General features: G+C 37.6%; 1 protein-coding gene across 3 annotated transcripts in view; it reads left to right on the forward strand.

Moving 5' to 3' along the window:
• ARHGAP20 (Rho GTPase activating protein 20) overlaps positions 1-23,212 on the forward strand; it is a 165,383-nt gene that overhangs the window by 79,520 nt on the left and 62,651 nt on the right. For all 3 annotated transcript variants that reach the window (XM_072611160.1, XM_072611161.1, XM_072611162.1), the window contains 3 exons: positions 5,412-5,576; positions 17,522-17,671; positions 22,848-22,889. In XM_072611160.1, the coding sequence (XP_072467261.1) occupies positions 5,412-5,576; positions 17,522-17,671; positions 22,848-22,889 (357 nt within the window). The remainder of the gene's footprint in view (positions 1-5,411; positions 5,577-17,521; positions 17,672-22,847; positions 22,890-23,212) is intronic.

A 23,212-nucleotide genomic window follows, 5' to 3' on the forward strand; every position in this document is an offset into this window, starting at 1 on the left:
GAAAAAAATAAATAGATAAATCATCTTGGGAGGGGCAGGAGCCTTAGGGTTGTTGTTTCAGAGAGAAACTGTTACTATTGACATTCTCTCTAAGCTTGGAGGGGCCAAAAATAGCCATTGAGTGGAGGTTGGGCAAGGACCCTTCTCTGTTCAATCCATGAGCTTCAGAGTGCATGGGGTCTAAGGTTTTAGGGGAGGAAAGAAAGAAGGGAAGGGAAGGGAAAGGAAGGAAAGGAAAGGAATCTAGCAGATGTAAAACATATGGACACAGTCATGTATGTTATTATTTCACCTACTAGAATGTAAGGATTTTCAAGGTCCTGAATGGCCTAAGTAATCTGCTTCTCTTGCCATTAATCTCCACATCCATGGGAACTTCTTACCAAGTGATGTGACAAGGGTTGATGCTAAAGGATGGTTCTAGAGTAGATAGAAAGGGTGAACTTCAGAGTTTGGAAGACCTGGTCTCAAGTCTTCACCTTGGACACAGTAACAGCAATACTGTACATTGATCAACTGCAAATGACTTCTCAGTGATACAATAATCCAAGACATTTCCAAAGGACTCATGGTGAAAAATGCTATCCATCTCCAGTGAAAGAACCAATGGAGTCTGAATGAAGATCAAAGCATACTTTTTTTCACTTTTTACATTTTTTCCTGTTTTTCCCCTCCATTTGGGTCTGTGTCTTCTTTCACAATATGACTAATATGGTAATATGTGTTACATGATTGTACATGTATGACCAATATCAAATTGCTTACTGTTACAGGAAAGGAGGAGGTAAGGGAGGGAGAAATAAAATTTCAAACTCATTGTGTTTAAAATGAATATTAAAAATTGTCCTTACGTACTTGGGGAAAATAAAATACTATTTTTTTTAAAAAAGTCCCTACCTTTGGTATACAGGATCACAAAATATCAAAGACTTAGAACTCAAAAGTACCTTAGGCCATTGAGTTCAATCCCCTCATTTTATAAAGAAACTAAAGCCAGGAGAGATTAAGTGATTTGCATTTAAGGTTATACAACTAGTAAGTATCTGAAGCAGGATTCAAACTCCCCCTAATTTAGGTATGTGACCCTAAATGAGTCATTTAATTTATGGAGGAGTTGCACTGAGGAGGAAATTACCCTAGACTGATGACATTATCGAAGGTCTGGGACAAAAAGTAATGTTGATGATGATATTGGTTGATAACAGTATGTCCATTTAGCTGAAGTAACTGAGGCACTGAAACTGAGAGGAAATAAGCAAATGATTTCCAAAAAGTCATCTGGCAGTGGTAGAATAATCAGATTCTGTTAGACTTGGCATCCAACAGGGCTGCTTTTTACCTAGCTGAATCTCCAGGTCTACAGTAAACTCAGGGAAATCAGGGAGACTATAAGGATATGAGGGTTACTTTTTTAAATTATTTTTTTTCAGTTGTCAAGGATTTATTATCTATTTATCCCAATCATCCCCCCTCCCCCCCAAAAAAGAAAAAACATTCCCTTGCTTCAAGTGATCATAGTCAAGCAAAACAAATTCCCATACTGGCCATGTTCAAAACCCATGTCTCATTCTTTATATCACCGTAGTAGCACTCTCTCTCAGAAGGTGGGTAGCATTCTTCACTACCTATCTGGCATCATGATTGATCAGAGTTCTTAAGTCTTTGAGAATTGTTTATTGTTGGTATCAGCATAAATTGTTCCCTTGATTCTGCTTGCTTCACTTTGCGTCAGGTCATACAGGTCTTCCTGGGTTTCTCTGAAACCATCTCTTTCATCATTTCTTATAACACAATAGTATTTTGTTACATTCATATATTATAATGTTTTCAGGTATTTTTCATTTGAAGGGTACCTCCTCAGTTTCCCATTCTTTACCACTATTAAAAGAGCTGCAGTAACTTTTCTCTTCCTCTTTCTTTGATCTCCTTGGAGTATAGACCCAGTAGTGTTATAGGGGTACTTTGGCAGTAACTTTGATGTTGACCCTTCCCTGAGGAAAATGTTAGCACTGAGTGGAGAGGGTGGGACTAATACACACTCCATAAGTAGAACCTATGTAGAGAGAAAATTCTTCTATTGAAAAATCATTTTATTTAGAGTGACACTGCTTCTGGTATGTGATTGAGATCATCCTCACTAACCTCTTTACCTACACCTCATTGCCTACTACCCTCTTGGGACTTATCTCTAAAGGGGAAAATCAGGGTCAGCATCTCGGAGTAATTACTACCATAATGAGCTGCAGATTTTCAAGCTCTTACCTTTTTTCTTTTTTTTTTTTTTTTTTTGTTTGGCCCCAGGCAATGGAATAAACTATATTGCTTGAGTCCCTCTCTCATCCCATGCTTTTCCCCATTTGGAGAGGAATAAGGGTCAAAGTTTATGAGGCTAAATATGGATATTAAAAATTAATCTATTGGTGGCTATTTACTATCTTGAAGCTAATGGATATTCTACTTCTGATCCTCTCAGCACCAACTGTGGAGATTTCCTAGCTCAGCAATCCCCTCACAAATCAAGCGCTAATCTAGCCCCAGTTTGGCCATCTGTACAGATTAGTTTGTTTTTTGTTTTTATTTCTGGTGTTTGTTTATTTGTTTTAAGATGCAAGGCAAGAATGAGAGCTGTGCCAGCAACTGCCAGGGTGGTCCTAGTTCAGTCATTTATATCTTTTGAGATTTCTTATACTTGGTAGATAACCTGCCAGTCTAACTCAACAGAGGCTAGTATTTCCAAGTTAGGTGTGGGTTCTGGGTAATTGTATCTAATGTATTAAATCTGCAGAAAAGCAGCTTTTAAATATTCTGGCATGAGATTAGATTGTTTAATGCTAGCCAGCATCCCTAGCCCCCTATAGAGTTGGATTTAGGTTGGTTAGTATAGTTCTATGTTTATCATCAGTAAGCCTCTATTACATGCCTATTGCATGTTGGGGACTATGCCAAAACATTTAGAAAGGCAAAATTATGGTTTGTCATCAAAATCCTTACATTCTAGTAGGGGAAATAATACACATATGATTGTGTCTATATATTTTACATATATAGGGTAAAGAGGAAAGAGCTGGCATGGCAGAGGAGCAAGGAGGGGAACAGAACAGGGAAAGACCTGCAAAATTTAGAATTTGAGTTTTGTTTTGAGAAAGTAAAGATGAAGAAGGGAGGGAGTACCAGGCATGAGAGAGCCAGTAAACAGAAGACTTAAGAGGCAGGAAAGAGCTAGGCAGTGAAAAGGCAGCTAAGGGGCACAGTGGATAGAGCTCTGGACCTGGAGTCAAGAACCCAAGAGTTCATTTCCTGCCTAGGATGCTTGTGGACTGTGATTTAGCCTCTGTTTGCCTCACTTTTCTCATCTGTGAAATGGGGATAATAATAGCACCCATCTACCAGGGTTCTTATGAGAACAAAATGAAATGATTGCTGTAAAGCACTTTGCAAACCTTAAAGTATTATATAATTGCTGGCTCTTACAGTGAAAGGATTTAAAAGGCCAAGAAAGGATTTTCTATTTGATCCTGGAAGTAACAGGGAACAACTGGAGTTTATTGGCAGGGAGGGTAGAACATGGTCAGACCTGCACTTTAGGTAGGATCACTTTGGCACCTGAATGAAGGAGGGTTAGAACTGAGGCAGAAACAGAGATCATCAAGCTGTTGGAATAGTCCAGGAGTGAGGCGATGAGGGCCTACACCAGGGTGGCAACTTCCATGGATGCTGTCTGGGGCATTATTAATTGACTACAGATTTTTCTGATCCTTAGATTCCTATATCTTAAAGGAAAACAAGAGCACCTGCTCTTTTTTACTTGTCTCCAGTGGATGCTGAGGATAATTACAATGACATACTGTGATTTACATAAGCAGTGTGCCATATAAATGTCATGTTTGTGGACTCTTCTTCCATTGGAGGCCTCTGTGGAGCATGGAGTTGACCTTAGGTTTTTGAAAGCTATAGCCAATGAACACAAGTCATAAAGGCTTCCGGGATGGTGTTGATGGCGCTGTCCATATCAAAGGCCAACCTAGCTAAATTTATAAGTACTCATCACTTTATAGATAGAGCTGGGTACTAGGTGATGAATTATTTGAGGGAACATCAGTTTATTAAAGCAGCTTCTTAGGAGTAGAAAGATTGTCACCTGCACTGGTGATAGGAGTACTCAGGAGGGCAGGGAGTATGAGACAATGGTAAGGGGATTGCTTCTCAGAGTTGAAATACCTGCATTCAGATGCTGCCTCTGATCCTTACTGTCTCTGTAACCTTGGGCAAATCATTTCATTTCTCTGGGCCTCAGTTTCCTCATCTTTAAAATGGAGTCATCAAACTGATAGCCAAACTTACAACTTCTATGGTATGATTAGTTCTTATGGAGTCATATCCTTTGTAGACCCAGTGGTGAACTCAAGTATGTCCTGATCTCTGCATTTGAAAATTAGTACTTGGAGTTTTTTTAGATGTAAAGATCAACTGTAGCAGTGGTTTTTGATTCTTTAGTACAGAATGACTTTGTGTGTAGTCCGTGCATCTTTTAGTTTACATATATATGAAGGAAAAATTGCTTTGTATTTCCTTCCCCCCCCTTCCCGATTTAAAAAAGTTTACATTCTAGAACCATAAGCCATGAGGGCAGTGGCTGATTCCTCTTTGTCTTCATATCCCCAACACTTGGCAACATTCTTGTATCGTCAAAATCAAATTGTCATTTGGCACGTATGGGGGTAAAGTTCCATTATAGCATGTAACGTAACAAGAATCACAAAATTATGACTATGTTGGGACGATTGATTCGTAGTGTTATGTCACTTTGTTCATTAGATTGTAAGCTCCTGGAGGGCAGGGATTGTCTTTTTCCTTATGTTATATCCCCAGCATTTAGCATGGGGCCTGGCACATTGTTTATATAAATAATAACTTCATAAATGTTTATTGTTCGATGATCAGCGGAATCAAGAATTCTCTAGCTCATAGTCCCATTCTTTCAGTGACCTCCATGATGGAAACCATAGATCATAGCATTCTTCATGATATTTTGCTTCTGCCATTGAGCAATACCAGTTCCCCATAATTCCCCTGCTGTCGTCACTAGAAAAACTCACACAAATTCCTAATCCATGATACCAAACAAAGTAGCAAATGATGCAAAAGGTCAGAATAAGAAGAATTAGAATTAGAAGCTTATTGAGATGAAATTCTACCTTTGGGACAACTGGTTCCCTAGGTGGAATTTGTTGGATAGAAGCCAGCCAGCCTCTTTCTTAGACAACCACAGGATCTATGGCATGTTTCAAGGACTGGGTCAAAAGATATTCAGCTAATATTGGCAGCTGGATTTGGCTTGCTTTGTGTAATAAAATTCCATCCTTCTTTGGACCATTTTGCTAAATATTACAACACTGTTTCTTCTTTTACAGGGAGAGTCCATCTGCCAACTTGGACCCATGTGTATTTCTTAATTCTTTTACCGGTTCCAGCAGAACCCTGCTGATTGATGGTCGTGTTGAACTCAAAAGGGGCCTGCAGCGTCAGGAACGACATATCTTTCTGTTTAATGATTTGTTCGTTGTTACTAAGGTCAAGTAAGTATCTAAGTAAATATCTTTATTAAAAGGGAATGGGATCTTCTCAGCCGATGGCCATTGTGACCCTGGCAAAGATTGTTTTACTCATCAGCCCTTATTTATCATGTGCCAGCCACTTTAGTGATGAAGGGTGTTGTGTTTTGTTTTATTTCCATCCATTTTTCTTCTTCAGGTGTGCTCATTTTAGAGTATACTTAAGTCAAGATGTGTTCCTTCATGTTAGACTTGTTTCTGCAATTGACTTCTTTGTTACCTTGGACCGGTCACTTATCTTTTTGGATATTGGTTTCCTTATCTATAAAATGATGGTACTGGACCATGTGACCTATAATGTCCCCTCTAAGTCTCAAAGGAATTTTTAATTTAGCATGATCTTTCATTTCACTCCTGACCTTATAGGGTTTGTTATAAGAACAATGCCTCATAAAACTTTGAAATATTATTTGTCAGTAGCATTATGCCTGAAAATTGTCATTAGAAACCTCCTAAAATGACAGTTTCCTTCAGTAAAGAGATTACACTGAAGATAATTAAATATTTCCCTGATGATTCCTCACTTTTGCTGTGAATGCCCCTCAAGGTCATTACTTTGAGCATCAATCTTGATTGTATCACATGTGTCTGTGAATAGATAATATATGTGTTTGAGAGATTGGATTACATCTTTACTGACCCCAGGACATTTCCTGGGATTTTATTGTTAAAATAAATCATTGATAACCTTCCCATTTTTATCTCTTTTCTCCAAATTGAGTATACTATACCCCCCAAAAATTATATTAATTAAGATTTATGATCAATAAAGGCTTTACTAGAGATGGCTCTAAACCAGGATTGTCAAGGAATCAGACAAGTGAACTGTGAACATCAGTATTCTTGATATCCAATTATTCAGCCTCTGACTCCAACTTAAATCACTTTTATCATTAACTGAAGCTTCAATACCAATGTCCTTCAGGAGATATAGCTTCATAAATGTTGTAAATAACATTGTTATAAATGACTCCACATAAGGAAAATCTTTTTTGTTCCTTCCCTGTAGCCTCCCCTCACAAACAAACAAAACAACAGTGCATGTACTGTGTGTGTTAGTAAGCAGAAATATATGGTTGGGAACAGGGGAAGGAAAAGACAGTCCTGTCTTAAGCCTAGTAATAGAAATCATAGAAATGAACTGTTTTACCTTTTTATAGAAACCAGTGATACTTCTCTCTAAACTTCAGAGAAATTGTTAGGGTTATGGAGTGTATCAGAAAAACCCAAGAAGATAAAGGTACAAGTTTTTCATTTATAATGTATGTCTTCAAGAGATTTCATAGCATAGTAAAACCTGAGATTTCTGGGAAAAAAGTTCATCTAGTACAAACCATGCTGAAGAATGATTATCTTCCTCTACTGCCCATAAAATCCTCAAGAGTCATTCACCTTCCTCTTGAAAACTCCCAGAGAGAGAAACCTCACTGTTTCCCAAGGCGAGCCATTCTACTCTTGGATAGCTTGAACAATTGATTAGAAAGCTTTTTCTTACAGAAAGCCAAAATCTACCTTTCTGTCATCTTCACCTATTCCTCTTAGTTCTTCCCTCTGATGTCAAGTAAAATAAATCTAATTCCTCTTAAATATAGAGGCCTTCAAATATTTTAAAATGGTCATCATGTTGCCCATCAGTCCTGCTTTCTTCAGGTTAAGCAGGGCCAGTTCCTCCAATGATGGTACTTTCAGAATTCCTTTGCATCCTCTTATTATCCTGTCTATCTGAAATTTTTCAGTGGCCAGTATTGTATCTGTACAGGTGGGTTTTTGTACCAAAAATACAGAATTTCACATTAATCCCTATTAGATTTTATTTGATTAGCTTTAATTCATTGTTTGAGCCTAGGATGGTCTTTTGGGGATGATAATTCCATCACCTAACATGTGCTTTGTGTTTTTTTTTAATTTCATAAACATAATCCTTCTTGAATGTCATTGCTAAAAATATTACATCGACAAGGGTTTATTAAGTGCCTGATGTGGGCCAGGCACTGTGCTAAGTCCTGGGAATAAAAAGAAAAGTAAAAGACAGTCCCTGTTTTCCATAAGCTCCCAGTCTAATTGGGGAGTCAGTGCACAAACGAGACATACACGGGACAGGTGGGAGATCCTCTAAGAGGAACCACAGTAATAGGAAGGACAGACTCAGAAGGGCTTCCTGTAGAAGCAGGACTTTAGCTGAGACTTGAAAGAAGTCAGAAGCCCAGAGGCCTAGATGAGAGGCCAAGAGAGAGACATGGGGGACAGCCCAGGATCAGGAGATGATGTGTCCTGTAGCAAAAGAGAGAGCTTTGGGCGACTGAATGGCTTAAACCATTCTCTACCTCCTAACACCTTTGATTATCATGTCATATTTGAGTCAAGCAATAATATTAAGTACTAAGTTTGTGAGCTATTTTGTGATACAATATTAATCAACAGGTCTTATTTTTACTATGGTATCTCACAAAACCTTTCAACTATTAAGTTTAGCATCCTGGTGTCATTCGTACCCATAAAGACCCTGTGGCCAGAGAGTATCCTTTCCTTCTCTCTGTCTGTTAGAAATGAGTCAAAAGGTACAGTGACTGATGTCAAGGGTATCTATACCTTTTCCAGAGGCTCCGCATTGATCCAGTGCCCCAGAAGAGTCAGAGGACCTAGATTTAAATCCCAACTCTTCCTTTCACTATCTGTTTGACCTTGGGACAAGTTATTTAGTGCTTCTGAGCCTCATTTTTCTCATCTGTAAAATGAGGGAGTTGGACTAAGTAGACTCAAAGGGCGCTCTTCCAGCTCTAAGCTCATGATTTTATACTTGTGAAGCTGCCACAAAGAAGGTCACATGCTGCAGCATTTAGTTTGGACAAGATTAGAATGCCTACAGATGTGGATGCAGATGTTGTTATGATGTTAGGAGGAATGCAGAGGCAGAGAAGAATTTATGCATGGAGGTTTGTAATTATGTCCAGTTGAGACTGCAGAGTATGCATGCAGTCCTTAAAATTGGAATTTGTCAAGAATGTGTCAGTGGAAATAGCATTTATAGATAACTAAGGACAAAGGAATAAATATCAATTCTTTAATTTACTCATTCATTCAACAAGCATTTGTTGCTACTTGCAGAAGTCATTCATTATGTCTATCAACAATTCTGGGCACTAAGAGGGGATTCAAAGGAAACAGAACAAAATCCTTGTTCTTCAGGAACCTACAATCTAATTGTAACACATTCATTTTTAATTCATAGGAAAGAATGTTTTTCTTTACTCTTCTAGTTTTCCTCCCTCTGTAATTACCAGGAGAGTTAGAGAAAGTAGATCGTTGTTTACTGTAATTGTTTTTCATTCATATCCCTGTTATCCAAATGGTTCTCACGTAATATAGACTGACTTTTTAATGTAAAGATCAAGTTCTTTTCCCACTGAAAAAATTGCTGTTTTTAAGAAAGGTGGGTAGCATCTAGGACCTTTTTCCCCTGCACATCTCTGTAGCCAATCTTTTGTATTGGCGTTTTTTTTTCCTTCAAGATCTGAACGAGAGTGAGATTTCAAAAGCAGTGCTCACATTTTCCCTCTTCACAAGTCATGCTGTCTGCTACACGTCTTTGTAGGTTCACCCCAAGTATAATTAGGAAATCACAGAAGAAGTATTTTTCAATGTGAAGTAGAATATTTCAATTTTAACTCAATCTTTTTAAAGTATGACTTATTTACATTCACCTATGGAAACTTTTTAAAGTGAAAGTACAGTGTAGGAGAAAATACTTCCTATCTGTGTAAGCGTGAGCAAATTATTTATCCTTCCTGGACCTTAACTACTACTACCACTACCAATACCAGTACTGTTAGTGTTAGCTAGTTAGCTAGCATTTGTATCACACTTTAAGGTTTGTAAAGCATTTTATACAGATAATATTCTTTGATCCTCATAACAACCTGTCAGGTAGGAAGGTGCTATTCTATTGTAATATCCATCTTATGGATAAGGAAACTAAAGTTGTGGAAGGGTTAAATGTGTTACCTGGGGCTCACAGAGCTAGTAAGTACCTGAAGCAAGATTTAAACTCAGGCCTTTCTGACTCCCCAATTCAACACTAAGTCCACTGCATGACTTCGCCAACACAAGTAAAATGAGATAATGTATGAAACCACTTTATAAATGAAAGCATTAAAGAGAAATAATTGTAATTTATTGTTACTTAAGTCAGTAATTTCCTGACTTATGAGCTGTTTATTAGAACCCAAGAATGTCCATATATCAGGATCATTTGATTTAAAGCAAAAACAACTTTAAATATTATCTAGTCCAACCCTTTTGTGCTATCGATGAGAAAATGGAGACCTAGAGATGTTGAGTGACTTACCAGTAGGTCCCAAACACTAACTGGGTGACCCTAGACAGGATACTTACACTCTCTGACCTTCAATTCCCTCATCTATAGAGTGTTAAAATTGTGCATGATGGCCCATATGGGTTCCTTTCAGCTCCACATCTGTGATCCTGAGAATACTTAGGTTTCTCTGTTGGGACAGAAACGAGTAGAACTCTATGGCTTACCAGTTACATGATGGATACCTGCAGTCTTGTAGATATTTTGTATCTTCTATGTTGAGAATGGCAGTTAGGGGAGCAATGGATAGAGCTCTGGGTGTGGAATCAGGAAGACTCATCTTCATGAGTTCAGATCTGTCCTCAGATGCTTACTAGCTCCACGATCCTGGGTAAGTCACTTCACTCTGTTTCCTTAGTTCCTCATTTATGAAATGAACTGGAAAAGGATATGGCAAACCACTCTTTACCATGAAAACCCCAAAATGGATTCACAGAGAGTTAGACACAACTCAACAGCAACGGAATAGAGACTCACACACTTGATTATGTTATCAAATATCTAGTACATTCTCAGAATATTCTTCTTGGTTGAGGAGAACTTTAAGTAACAGAAATAATGCTCTAACTGTGTTCTTGCTCAAACCCATACTATCTGCTCTCAGTCTTATATCCCCTCTTAGATTCAGGATTGTATTGTAATAAGGAGTAAATAATTTGTGGAATTAATAGCTTGAGTTTTTTGAGTTTATAATTTTTTTTTTAAATTCCAGACTTTGTTTGGGGACTAGTAGTTTAACTCCTATGATTGTCTGTACATAAACTAAATTTACTGGAGTTTACCAACTGGTCAGTTCATTCAGATAGTTGAACCAACCTGTGTATATCTGCAACATGAAGAAAGAAAATATTAAATTAGAACTTTAGCCATTTCCTTCTTTTATCCAGAACTGGAGGAGATTAGATGACATTATTCTACTGAAGCAGGGACCTTTTTCTTTTTTTAGGTAATTTCTTTTTATTATTTTGTTTTCAGTGCTCTACAATCACTTCCATATAACTTAGATTTCTGCCCCCTCCCCTTCCTTTCCCCCTACCTCCCCTCTTCCTCCCTGAAATGGCATACAATTTTATATAGGTTCTACACATACATTCCTATTAAATACATTTTCACCTTAGTCATGTTGCATAGAAGAATTAAAATGAATAGGAGAAATCATAAAACAAACTAAAACGTAAGACAAAAGAAAATGATCTGCTACATTCTGCAGTCAAATTCCATAGTTCTTTTCTCTTTATGTGGAAGGCATTTTGCCTTAAGAGACCACTGGGAATTCTTAAAATCCTTTCATTGCAATGAAATACTAAGTCTACCAGAAAAAATCCTCACATGCTGTGGTTGTTGCTGTGTACAAAGTTCTCCTGTTTCTGCTCCTTTCACTCAGCATCAGATCATATAAGTCTTTCCAGCCTCTTTGAAGTCTTCTGTTTATCATTTCTTATAGCAAATTAGTATTCCATTACATTCATATACCACAATTTATTCAGCCATTCCCCAATTAATGGGCATCCCCTTGATTTCCAGTTTTTGGCAACCACAAAGAGAGCTGCTATAAATATTTTTGTACATATGGGACCCTTTCCCATTTTTATGATCTCTTGGGAATACAGTCCTAAAAGTGATATTACTGGGCCAAAGGGTATGCACATTTTTGTAGCCCTTTGGGCATGGTTCCAAATTGCTCTCCAGAATGGTTGAATCAGCTCATAGCTCCACCAACAATGAATTAGTGTTCCAACTCTCCCACATCTTCTCCAACATTTATCATCATCCTGTTTTGTTGTGTTAGTCAATCTGATAGGTGTGATGTGGTATCTCAGGCTTGTTTTGATTTGCATCTCTCTCATCGATAGTGATGTAGAGCATTTTTTCATATGACTATAGATAGCTTTAATTTCTTTCTCTGAAAACTGCCAGTTCATATCCTTTGACCATTTATCAATTGGGGAATGACTTGTATTTTTGTAAATTTGACTCACTTCTCTATATATTTTAGAAATGAGGCCTTTATGACGGACACTTGTTGCAAAAATTCTTTCCCACTTTTCTGCTTCAGGGACCTTTTTCTTATTCAAACTTTGTATCTCCTCTAGTGCATAGGGTGAGGACAGAGCAAGTACAATAAATGTTTGTGGAATAAAGAAATTGAAAATAATTTGATTTCTCAATATATTAGATCAGTCATAAAATAGTTTAGTTTGGGAATTCATTGGGCAGGTAAAAAAGCAGTTGTTTTTTTCTCCTTTTGGAATAATTAGGTTTTCTTAAACCTATTAAAGTTACTAGAAAAAAATGTGTCTGCTACCATTAAAAACTTTTTAAAGAGCAATAATTAGGTTGATTTTGTTTTTTAACTAAGGTACTAATTAGAGTTCCTAGAGAAAACTTCATATACTACCTGTTTAAAAAAAGATAGGATGCCCATTTGGCATTTACTAGAAGGAAATAACTCTTGTTGCTACTGGCCTGCTCGTTCACATACTTACCAATTACAGAAATAACTTTGGACATAACTTATAATCTATGTCTATATATGTATGTATATGTGCACATATAGCATACATATTATGTGTATATATTTAATATACTTTGGTCAAAAAATTGAAAACAAAATATGGATAATTGAGCTGTTTGGTTGCCTTAGGTTTGTACAGCAAATTATAGATAGATCTAGGAAAAGTTCTTTAAATTCATACAGATTTCCACCATCTACTGGAGAGTTCTGCCTTAACAGAGAAGACCCATTGAAACAGAACACACTGTAATGATGGCTGGAAATGAAAGAATGAGATCAAATTTGGGGCCAAGGACTTTTGTCTCCATTCAGCAGATTTACTCTTCTTGGTTTGCTATGGTTCACATTATGGCAACAATCACAGATGTAGAGCTGGAAAAGGACTGGCCTGGTCCAAGCACCTCTCAAAGATGAGGAAACTGAGACCAGAGAAACTAATTGACTTTCCCAAACAGTTAATTATTATTAAAAATACCTATTAGCAGGCAGAATTATGATTTGAATATCTTCTGAATCCCAATCTTTTCATAAAACCATATGACCTCATTTGGGGCAGCTACATGGTGCAGTGGATAGAGCACCCATGCAGGAGTCAGGAGGACCTGAGTTCAAATCTCACCTCAGACACTTGACACTCACTAGCTGTGTGACCTTGGGCAAGTCACTTAACCCTACTTGCCTCATCCTGGGTCATCTCCAGTCATTCTGATTAATATTTAGTCAGTGGATTCAGATGGCTCTGGAGGAGAAGTGAGGCTGATGACCTGCACAGCTCTCCCTCACTCAAAACAAAGTCAAGTGCAAGTCTTGTCATCATTTCTCCGATGGCATGGTCTTCTTCGGCAACAAAGGATGAACACACATGACCTCATCTCAAGGCGGTTTCATTTTATATTCATTTATGTCCAATTACTAGTCTTCTTGACCCCAGTATTGAACTCAGCACATCAAAGTACAAAGTACAAAGCAATTAAGCAAGTTGAAAGACTGCTTGGCGCATGTTTTCTTTATATTTTGTTTTTACAGTAGAGCTGGACTAATTTGCACTAAATCACTGGGAGATCCTTTGCAATTTTCAGACTTTGAGTTTGAAGGTAAACAAATGAACATGAAGGTAAACAAATGAAGGATGATTTTTTAAAAGGTTCTGTTTAAATGTATTTGCACAAGTATAATTAATATTTTAAACTTTGTGCTAAGATGGCATTAAGGAATTTTTTGTGGCCATATTCTGAAAAACACTCTTAGCCTCAGACTAATAGTCTCCTCTAGTGAACTGGGCCAAGAAAGAGAAAGAAAACTCCTTTGCTTCATAGCAACGAAGTAGGAGTACTAGGCACTGAGGGAAATGCTGAGAGGATCTGACACTATTCTTGTCCTCAAAGCTTTACCTTTTTATTGCATAGATAATAAATGTCCAGGAATCACCATTATGCCAATTGGAATGTGACAAATGCTTAAGACACATACACACTAAGTGCTATAGAAACACCAAAGAAAGACATTACTTTAAGCTAGGTATTGAGCAAGAAGGGCCAGGGAGTATAAGGTACTTATACAAAGTCATGCAGAGTTAGAGTCAAAGGCAGGATTGGACCTTAGATTGTCTTGGAATTTATAGCTAACATTTTCCCCACTACACTAGTTTGACTTTCTTATTTTAAAGGAAACTGAGGTCCAGAGAGGTTAAGTTACTTGTCCAGGGTTACTGTCCAAGATAATAAGCATCACATGCTAGGTCTTGAGTGATACAATAGTTTGATAGATGGAAATAACAAGGAAAACTTTTCTTTACTGAGACAACAACATGAGTACAGAGGCAGAAAAGCTGGAAGAGGGCAGGAGGGAGAGTGTGGGTTGGTTTTGTCTTAAGCATTTAGTTTGTGAAGATTTTCAGCCCAATAAACCTGAAAAGATAGTCTGGGGTTAGGATTTGGGACACATGAATGGAATTTGAATTTTATTGGATAGGCAGTGAGGAGATTGAGGAGCACTTTGTAGGATTTTGAGCAATAGTGTTCCATGACCCAGTGTTTTAAGATGGATACGCTGGCTGCTTTATATAGGATTGGGTTGAGGGGAGGAGGATTGGGAGAAGGGAAAGGGGAAAACACTGAGAAGGCTGAAGACTAATTAATTAGCAAATCTTTGCAAGAGTTTAGTCAAGAGACAACAAAGCTAAGAGCAAGGGTAATGGAAATGGAAAAGAGAAATTGGATATAAGAGAGGTGGTAGAAAACACTATGGTGAAATGATCAGAGCAATGGATTGAGAGTCAGAAGACATGGGTCCTGTTCCAGGCTTTGCCACTTAGGGGCTGGCTGCATGGCTCTGAAAAGCAAAGAATCAAATTTAATCATCTGTAAATTATGTATAGTCTTGGACTAGGTGATTTCTCAGGTATGATTCACCTCTAAAATTCTGTGATATTGCTTCATCCTTACAATGGTAGAATTGGTAAGACGTTGAATGATTAAGCAAAAAGTAGAACATATTTTGCGGTTTGCATCCTGGATGACTTTGAGAGTTGTGGTGACATTAACAGAGAGAAAGGGACTGGATCCAGAAAAGCCAAGTACTTTGGATTTATGGCCCCAACAACTGTTGGCAGTCTAGACTTTGCTTGATAATTCAACCTACTTAAGGAAAAATCTGAAGAAACGTCATTAATGGAAAATGTAGAAATAAAAGAGGGAGAGAAGCCACATTGTATCACAGGGCATTTTCTAGTTATATTTTTATTCAGAATACCTGAGAGAATCTAGGAAGAGGTTAACCTTGGGATCTCAATTATTTTTGAAGTATAATGCTTGAATAATCCTATTTCATAAATCCCACTGAAGAACATTACCTTGTAAATGTCTCATGAAGCAGAAGAATCACAGGGACGTTTGAAATATGAAATGCCTTTGGTCTCATTGGGCTTTCTCTTTATCCATTACCTTGTCCCACTTATTATTTTGTCTCAGGCCCCTCTTGAGCTTTTAAACTGCCAATTAGGCCAAATGATGACGACTATGGTGGTTTTGAGATCAAATGTCTGTGGGGGATTATGTCGAAACTATCAAAAAAAGCCATTTAACTTGTGGCTTAAACTGGATCTTTCCTTGAGTCTCAAGAGGCAAATGGTAAGTGTGTCAATTCATTGCTTAGCCAGATGTGATCCATCTGGCCTTTGGCCTGAATCCAACCCATTTGGGTTGGGTTTTCAAGTGTTACCCAGAACCAACGAGAAGGTGATGTGATCACAATTTCAGCCAGCGAAAGGGACAGAGGTGAAAGATTTGGATAGGACCCAGGAGGGAACCTTATGATAACTATATTAATCATTGATGAAAACTTACTTAGGGTGAAAGCACATTCCAAAGCCATAAAGTAAGGACATGACTGTATTTTAAGTTTGTCTGTACAGAGATGAAAAAAAAAGAGTAAGATTTTTTGGTTTTTCTTTTTTTTAAAGATGGCAAGTGCTTTTCAATTGTGTTCATTACTCACATTTTCAGGAATGCAGTGCTTCATGAGATCAAATGAGAAAATACTTTTAAAGCACTTAGCACAGTGTATGGCACATAGTAGCAATATACAAATGATAGGTACCATCATTGCTAGTATTACTAAAATGAATGGTTGTTTTATTCACATATGATGCTTATTGTCTAAAACACTAGGATTTGTTCTTAGAATTTTTCTAAGTGAAAAGTGAATAGTGAAAACTACACTGGCCTGAAGAAATGCCTGGCACCCTCCTCCTGTATATACAGCCAGCTCTTTTAATTTCACATTTAGTTTAAGGGCTTATTTGCTAGCCCTTCTCTTAAGCTGTCTGCCTTTTGACCTGCTCACTAACACCTTGACCACAGGCTCCTTAGCAGAAGAGAATGACAGGCAGGTGCAAGGCTATGATACTACATGGATTGAATGAAAAAAAAAAGGGGTTAAATTTGCAAGTTAAAATTGTAATTTTTCACTTATCTTTGAATTTCTATTTATGCTGTTTTTCTTTCATGAGTAATTGAACTCAATTAATATATACTGAGTACCTACTAAATGCAAAAGACATTGTCCTTGGCATTGAGTCTGCAACAGTGAATCGTAAAGAACTGATTGCTGAAGAGAAAAACTGAGACATGGCCATTTTAACATTTGTTAAGTGACCACAACATGCAAATCACTATACTGGGCACCAGGGATGAAAAGAAATTAGAAAGAGCACACCTTTGCCTTGGGAAGCTTGTGGTCTTTGGGGTGGAGGGAGTCATTGGTGGTGGTATTGGGTAGTGTGTTTTACATAAGACAGTTGAATAAGGAAGCAATACATGACAGAATGTGAAAGGTCAGTGGAGAGATAACAACAGTTTTAGGAATGTTTCAAGACAGGTCTCATTTGCTTCAGCAGGGACAAGGGTGGGGAATAAAGATCCAGAGAGATTTTATGAAAGAGTTGGCACCTGTTTTGGCCCATAATGGAAAAGAGAAGGATTTCAGTAGTCAAAGATGATGGAGGAAATGTGTTTCAGACACAAGAAACAGCTTGCATGAATGCATAGAGAAAGAAGAACGTAAGATGTGGTTGAGCAATTGCTAGCATTTTAGTTTGACTAGAATGTAGAGAATATGAACAGGAGTAATAAGAAATAAACCCTGGAAGGAAGATTGGAGCCAGATTCTGGAAAAGAGAATTGTCTCTTTCCAAAACACTCAGACAGAGGGGGAATTACAGATAGGTAATATATCCCAGTTCCCTTTAACCACTATTCCCAGGGCCCACAGCAGGACTGTATCTTTGAGCTTATACTGAATTCCTCCTATGTAGCCTGGGTTACCACTTACTGTGCCTAAATTCAGGGATCCGGCATCCCAAGATGACAAGGGTCCTAATCTGTCTCAAAAGCCTTGGTAGATATGGGTCCCCACCTGTACCAGGTAGTGTCCTCCCTACCTAATCTGCCATGTATTACTTGAAGTCCTTCCCTGGGCTTAGCAAAACACTTAAATTGTGTATGTATGTTTTTGTCTTTCTAGGTATAACAACAATCTAAAGATAAAAAATAAAATAAAATTAAGTGATATGTGGACAGCAAGCTGTGTGGATGAAGTGGGTGAAGGGAATACCAACACCATGAAGTCATTTGTTTTAGGATGGCCTATTGTCAACTTCGTCGCCACTTTCAGGTAGGAAGGAACTCAAATGGGACCCTGATGACTGTGTTATTTCTGTTCATTTTCCTTTAGGAACTTACTTTTCACTGCTCAGCTAGAGCATTCACAAAAGGTTCATAGGGCAGAGAAGTAATGCTTGTTTTATGTGGCTTCAGAAGACAAAATTAGATTTTGTGGGGTGGCAAATTTTGGCTATAATGTAGGAAAATAATAGCTTCCTAACAAATAGAACTGTCCAAAGTGAAATGAGCTGCCACTGGAGATAGTGAGTCACCTACTCAGTTACTCACAGGCTTGAGGATCGAGAACTAGGAGGTATCTTAGAGGCTGTCTAGTTCAACCTTCTTATTTTACAGATGAGAAAATGAGATCCATGGAGGTTAAGTAACTTGCTCAAGGTCACACAGGCAGCAAGCAGCAGAAGTGGGATTTGAACCCAGGTTCAAGTTTGACTACAAGGGCAGTGCTCTCTCTGCTGTACCATATTATCCACCTCTATGTCCTCTTTGTCAAGAATAGTGCCTTTTGCCCATGGTAGGAACAAGAGGTATGACCACTCATCTAGGCTCTTATAGATGGGATTGATGTCTCCGCAAATAATTTGATTCTCCACCCCATAAGATCTCTTCTTTTGCATATTCCACAATTTTGAGACTTTTTTCCCTATTTGTCCCCAAAGAATGGCCCCAGGTAGAAAGCATTGGTGAGTGGGATACCTAAATGAGTACCTGGGGGAAGAGAATCGTCTCATAATGGGCTACTAGGGTAGGATACCATATGTGGATAGAAAGAGGGAAGGATGAACATCTAGAAGAAAGTGGGATTTTTGTGAGAGTGACGTTCCCATCATAAGAAATCAACAAAAAGAAGCTCAATAACTACTTACCAGGGATGTATAGAAAAGATTCCTGCATTTGGTAGAGTATTCTATAACTAGAATTCTTTCACATTTTATAGGAGAGAGTAAAATATAAACTACCTAATAGTATTCTAATTTGATTTCCATGGAAAAATCAAATGACATTAGATTGTAGTTTCAGCCTGAGTCCATATTAATTAAACTCTTTGAAGTTTTCTGAAGGCAATGATAAGAACGTATATTTTCCTGCATGAGCTTTCCATTAATGTGTTTGAAGAGTTGACAAAAGAACATTCCTCAGTCAACTTTGTTATAAAAAGGTTTCCACAAGTGTAGACTTTACCATTTGTGAGGTCATGAATAATGGTCCTTTGGGACTGGGTCACACAGAGTGATTTAATAAGAGAGGTAGATGGTGGGAATAAGTAATAATTTATCGCCAGTGGAATTGTAGAAAAGATAAAAGGTATAAATGAGATATGTGACCCGAAAAGGTGGCTAGATGTTGGTCATGAAGTTAAGTAAGGTTAACCAATGGGCAGTCTGCATGCCGCATTGGCACCCCCATGTGATGACAAGATACCTAGAGGGAGACCTCACATTGCATTTGGTTCTTCTTTAGTGCAGACTGTATATGAGGACAAGAGGTCAATGAAGTATGCTGTGTACCTGTGGATAGAATGCCCTCATTAATGAAGTCATTGAATCATTAAAACATTTGTAATGATCAAATGGACAGGTAGGTAGCCCAGTGGATAGACTATCAGGCCTGGATTCTGTAAAACACATCTTTGTGAGTTCAAATCTGGTCTCAGATGCTTACTAGCTCTGTGACCCTGGGCAACCTTTGTTGTTCTTCTATAAAATGAGCTGGAGAAGGAAATGACAAACCACTCCAATATCTTTGCCAAGAAAACCCTAACCAGGGTCATAAAGAGTCAGACACAACTGAAAGGAATGAACAGCAATAACGGACAGGTGGCTAGTATTACTGTACAGTAATATCCAAATATTACTCTGAAGACGTAACCAAAGTCTCAAAGCAATAAATGTTATTAAAATTAACAAAGCTCTGCCATTTCACTCCTACCACAGAAGAACAGCAGGGCACCAGGTGGTTAGACCTGATATGGCATCTCCAGCCCATCTCACAGAGCTGTGACTTGTGTAGAGGGGTAGGGAATTGTCCCTCAGGACTTAGTCATAAGCTTCAGTGGGGCTTGATAGGATTTCCATCTACATCATCCCTGACCAAGTGGTCATCTGGCCTGTGTTTGAATACTTTTCATTGATGGGGAACTCACTATTTCATGAGATGTTCCATTTCTGTTATTGGGCAGTTATTATTAAGAAGCTCCTCCCTATATTCAACTCTAAGCTGCCTTTCTTTAACTCCTAGTGATTGGTCCTGCTTCTTTGGGGCCACATGAAGTACAGGAGGTCCTTTGTATCTTCATCCTCCCAACAAAAGTGTGTCTCCATTCAACTCTACCTCCTTCTTTACACTAGCACTATCCTCTTCTTTCTTCATCAGTGTTTAGTAGCTGATGAAGACAGGTTCTTCTTAAAGGAATGATTTGAATGTCAAAGGATTAAGGGAGACTTTGGGAAAAATTGATGAAGAAATGGAAAATTTGTAAAAATTACTTTCTTTAAGACTTTAAAAGTCAAATGTAAAATTGTTTTATAGTGCTATCCTAAAATTTTGTTAGAAAAATTATGCCCCCCAAAAGTTAGCATTTGATTTATTCTGATTATTAGTGAAAAGGCACAATTATAACCCAGATTTTATGAAATACAAAAAAACCCTCTTGTTTTCATAATTTTTGGTTTCATTTTTTACAATAAAGTCACAAGTAGAAATGTTGAGTATTCAGTCCTCATTGTAAGTAAATTCAATTTTAGAGGCTGTTTCTGGTACTAATCACACTTAGATAGTGACATTCTATATAACGGGAAATCTGTTTCCTGCATTTCTCAGTTTACCCTCTTAGTGTTTCAGAACTCCCTTTCTCCTCCAAATCAGAATTTAGGTCTTAAAAAATGATCAGTTGTTAAGGGCTTGTCTATTAATTAACTTATCTCTTCTCTGACAGCATTTCCCTTGAACGTTTACTGCTCATTTCACTACCACTTTGATCCTGCCTCCCTAAAGCTGTACCAAATCACCAAAGAGTACTGCCCTCCCAAAAACCATCTGTGTAGGATCTGCTGACCACTGAGGCCCTTCTAACAAAAATTCAAACTAATAAATCAGTAAATTAATGAAATCAATGAAATTGACTGTTTTTCAAAATTTGTTTGGAAAAAAGTATGTATGTTATTATTTCTCTTAAGGTAAAAGTGATTGGAAAAAAGCTTAAAGTAGAGAATTAGCTGCATAAATCAATGGTGCCTTTAATAATTCTGTGCAATTGTTTATTTTCACTAGGGAGAAAGGGGATGAGGAAACCTATTGTTTCCTGCAGTGCTGGCAAGACAATGAAATCCTGAACTGGATTTTCTTTCACAGTGAAGGGAGAGCAACATTGTTATGAACGGTGCAAAACTGGCTTCTGGGAAATTTTGTTGTCCATTTCAAGGGTTAGGGTTGCACCAGGGCTTTGGTCTTGACCCAGTAGGTCCAAATATTTATCAACTGGGTATCAAGAAATAGAAGTGAATAATGAGAAATTTTTTTAAAAAACTATAAAAAGAACAATTTTAATTGAGTAAAGACTCAGTGGCATTTCTTTTCAAGTAAAGAAATTTGTGAATCTGACATTTTTTGACTGAGATCTTGCCTAATAAAGAGAGCTTTATGACAGTCAAACCAGGGAGATTGTTTAGAAGAAAACTTGCTAAGCAACACTGATACAAACAAATTATAAATGTTTATTAAAACCTTTTTCCTGGAAGATGAAAAAAATGAGAAGAGTTTCCAGTTCCTCTTAAGTGATTTCTCTGTAAACATGAACAACTGATTGAAAGTGCCAATGAAATATTGGTAACCATGGTAACCATAACCAAGAAAGGTGGAACATTTATCAGATTGTCTCATTTTCACCTATGTCCTCAGCTTAGGGGTGCCTAACATAGAGATGATTAAGTAATAATAATTTAGCTGTACACATCAGGAGGATTGTGAGAGTAAATGGACTCAGAGTTTTAGAGTCTAGGAAACAAATGAATAAACTGGAGGTGATTAATAAGGACCATTGGAGTTGTCAACCTTAAACATCCAAAAAGAAAAGAACTGGGCTTTTGCCCTCAATTACTATTCGAGTTTTCTATATAAAGATTTTCATCCAAATTTTGCATCTCTTAGTATACCAAGAATCTCACTATAACACCATTCACTGTGGAACGGAAGATGGTAAAAGATGGGTCTGTCTTGAATGCTGAGTAAGGGACTCTAAATTAGTCAAAATACTGCATTAATGATAATCATACCATATGTAGGTATGGGACTTTAGAGGTTTTCAAAGCATTGTTTCATATCTCATGTTATCTCATGTTAGGGTCTCCTAAAAGTCTTGATTCATTTTTAAGCCTAAAATTTAAAACTGCACTCAGACTTGCTATAAATTAGGTAAAATTAGACATTGTAGGCACTAATTTTAATTCTTCCCTCTAGAACAAGAACTCAGCTGAAGCAGGTTTAGCCAGGGATCATTGTCCATCACTGTATCCTTGAAGACTTGAGGGGATTTTATTGATGAGGTTATTCTAACAGTGCAGACCATTAGATCACTGCCCATCTGTACTCTCTTATTCTATAGGACTGTCGCCCATGATGACTTCTATAGGTCACTGAACATTTCTTGGTTATTGGGGCAGTACTCAGGCTGTCCATCTATTAATTCTCACTCTGGCCCTATGACTGACCCTCCTCCTTTTCTAGTCACATGTTTCATATTGGATGACTTTTTTGCTACTTCCTTTCCATGAGTTGGTAGTTTGCTGGTCTACTTCCCTCACATATCTTTCCATTGCTCTTTTGGATATTGGATTGGCTAAATTAGTGTTACAAGATTTTGCAACCAGGTATCATTTCCAGAAGAACTTTATTACTCTCAGTGATAAAATCATGGCTTGATTCAAAGAAATGATTCAATTTACAGGGTCTAGTCAGTGAGATTCTCATAAGCAGTTTTACCCATCAGGGAATCCCAAAGTAGGAATCCCTATCTTGGACACTGAAATCAGCGATATTCTAGCTTATTTATATTCATGTGTGTATCAGAATTTACTGACTTGGTGGTGTTTTCCAGTACATTTGGGATTATAGATATGTAAAAAGGAATATTTGATTTCATTTGACTTGTGCTTCTATTTCTTTTATTATAGCTCTCCAGAACAAAAGGAAAAGTGGCTCTCTCTTCTCCAGAGGTATTTTAACAATGTCTTGATTTTGATTTTAAGTTTCATTTTTCTTAACTGGTAATGACAAAATAAGTTCTCCCCCCCCCCCAAGATTCCCCTCCAAATCAGTATCTTTTTCTTTAGTGGAAATGGTAACACTGTTGAGCATAGGAAGCAATTATGTACATTATTTACTACGAATAATAATGTACAGTTAGTTTATGGTCTCATTTTATGTATGTACATACATACGTACATACATACATACATACATACGCTTTCTTGGGAGAATGTTATCTTTTTAGAGAGAAACTCTGTCCCCTTGTTGCCCACCAGTGAATTTAAATGTT

This window comes from Notamacropus eugenii, chromosome 5, assembly GCF_028372415.1.
Source record: "Notamacropus eugenii isolate mMacEug1 chromosome 5, mMacEug1.pri_v2, whole genome shotgun sequence".
NCBI classification, from domain to species: Eukaryota; Metazoa; Chordata; class Mammalia; order Diprotodontia; family Macropodidae; genus Notamacropus; species Notamacropus eugenii.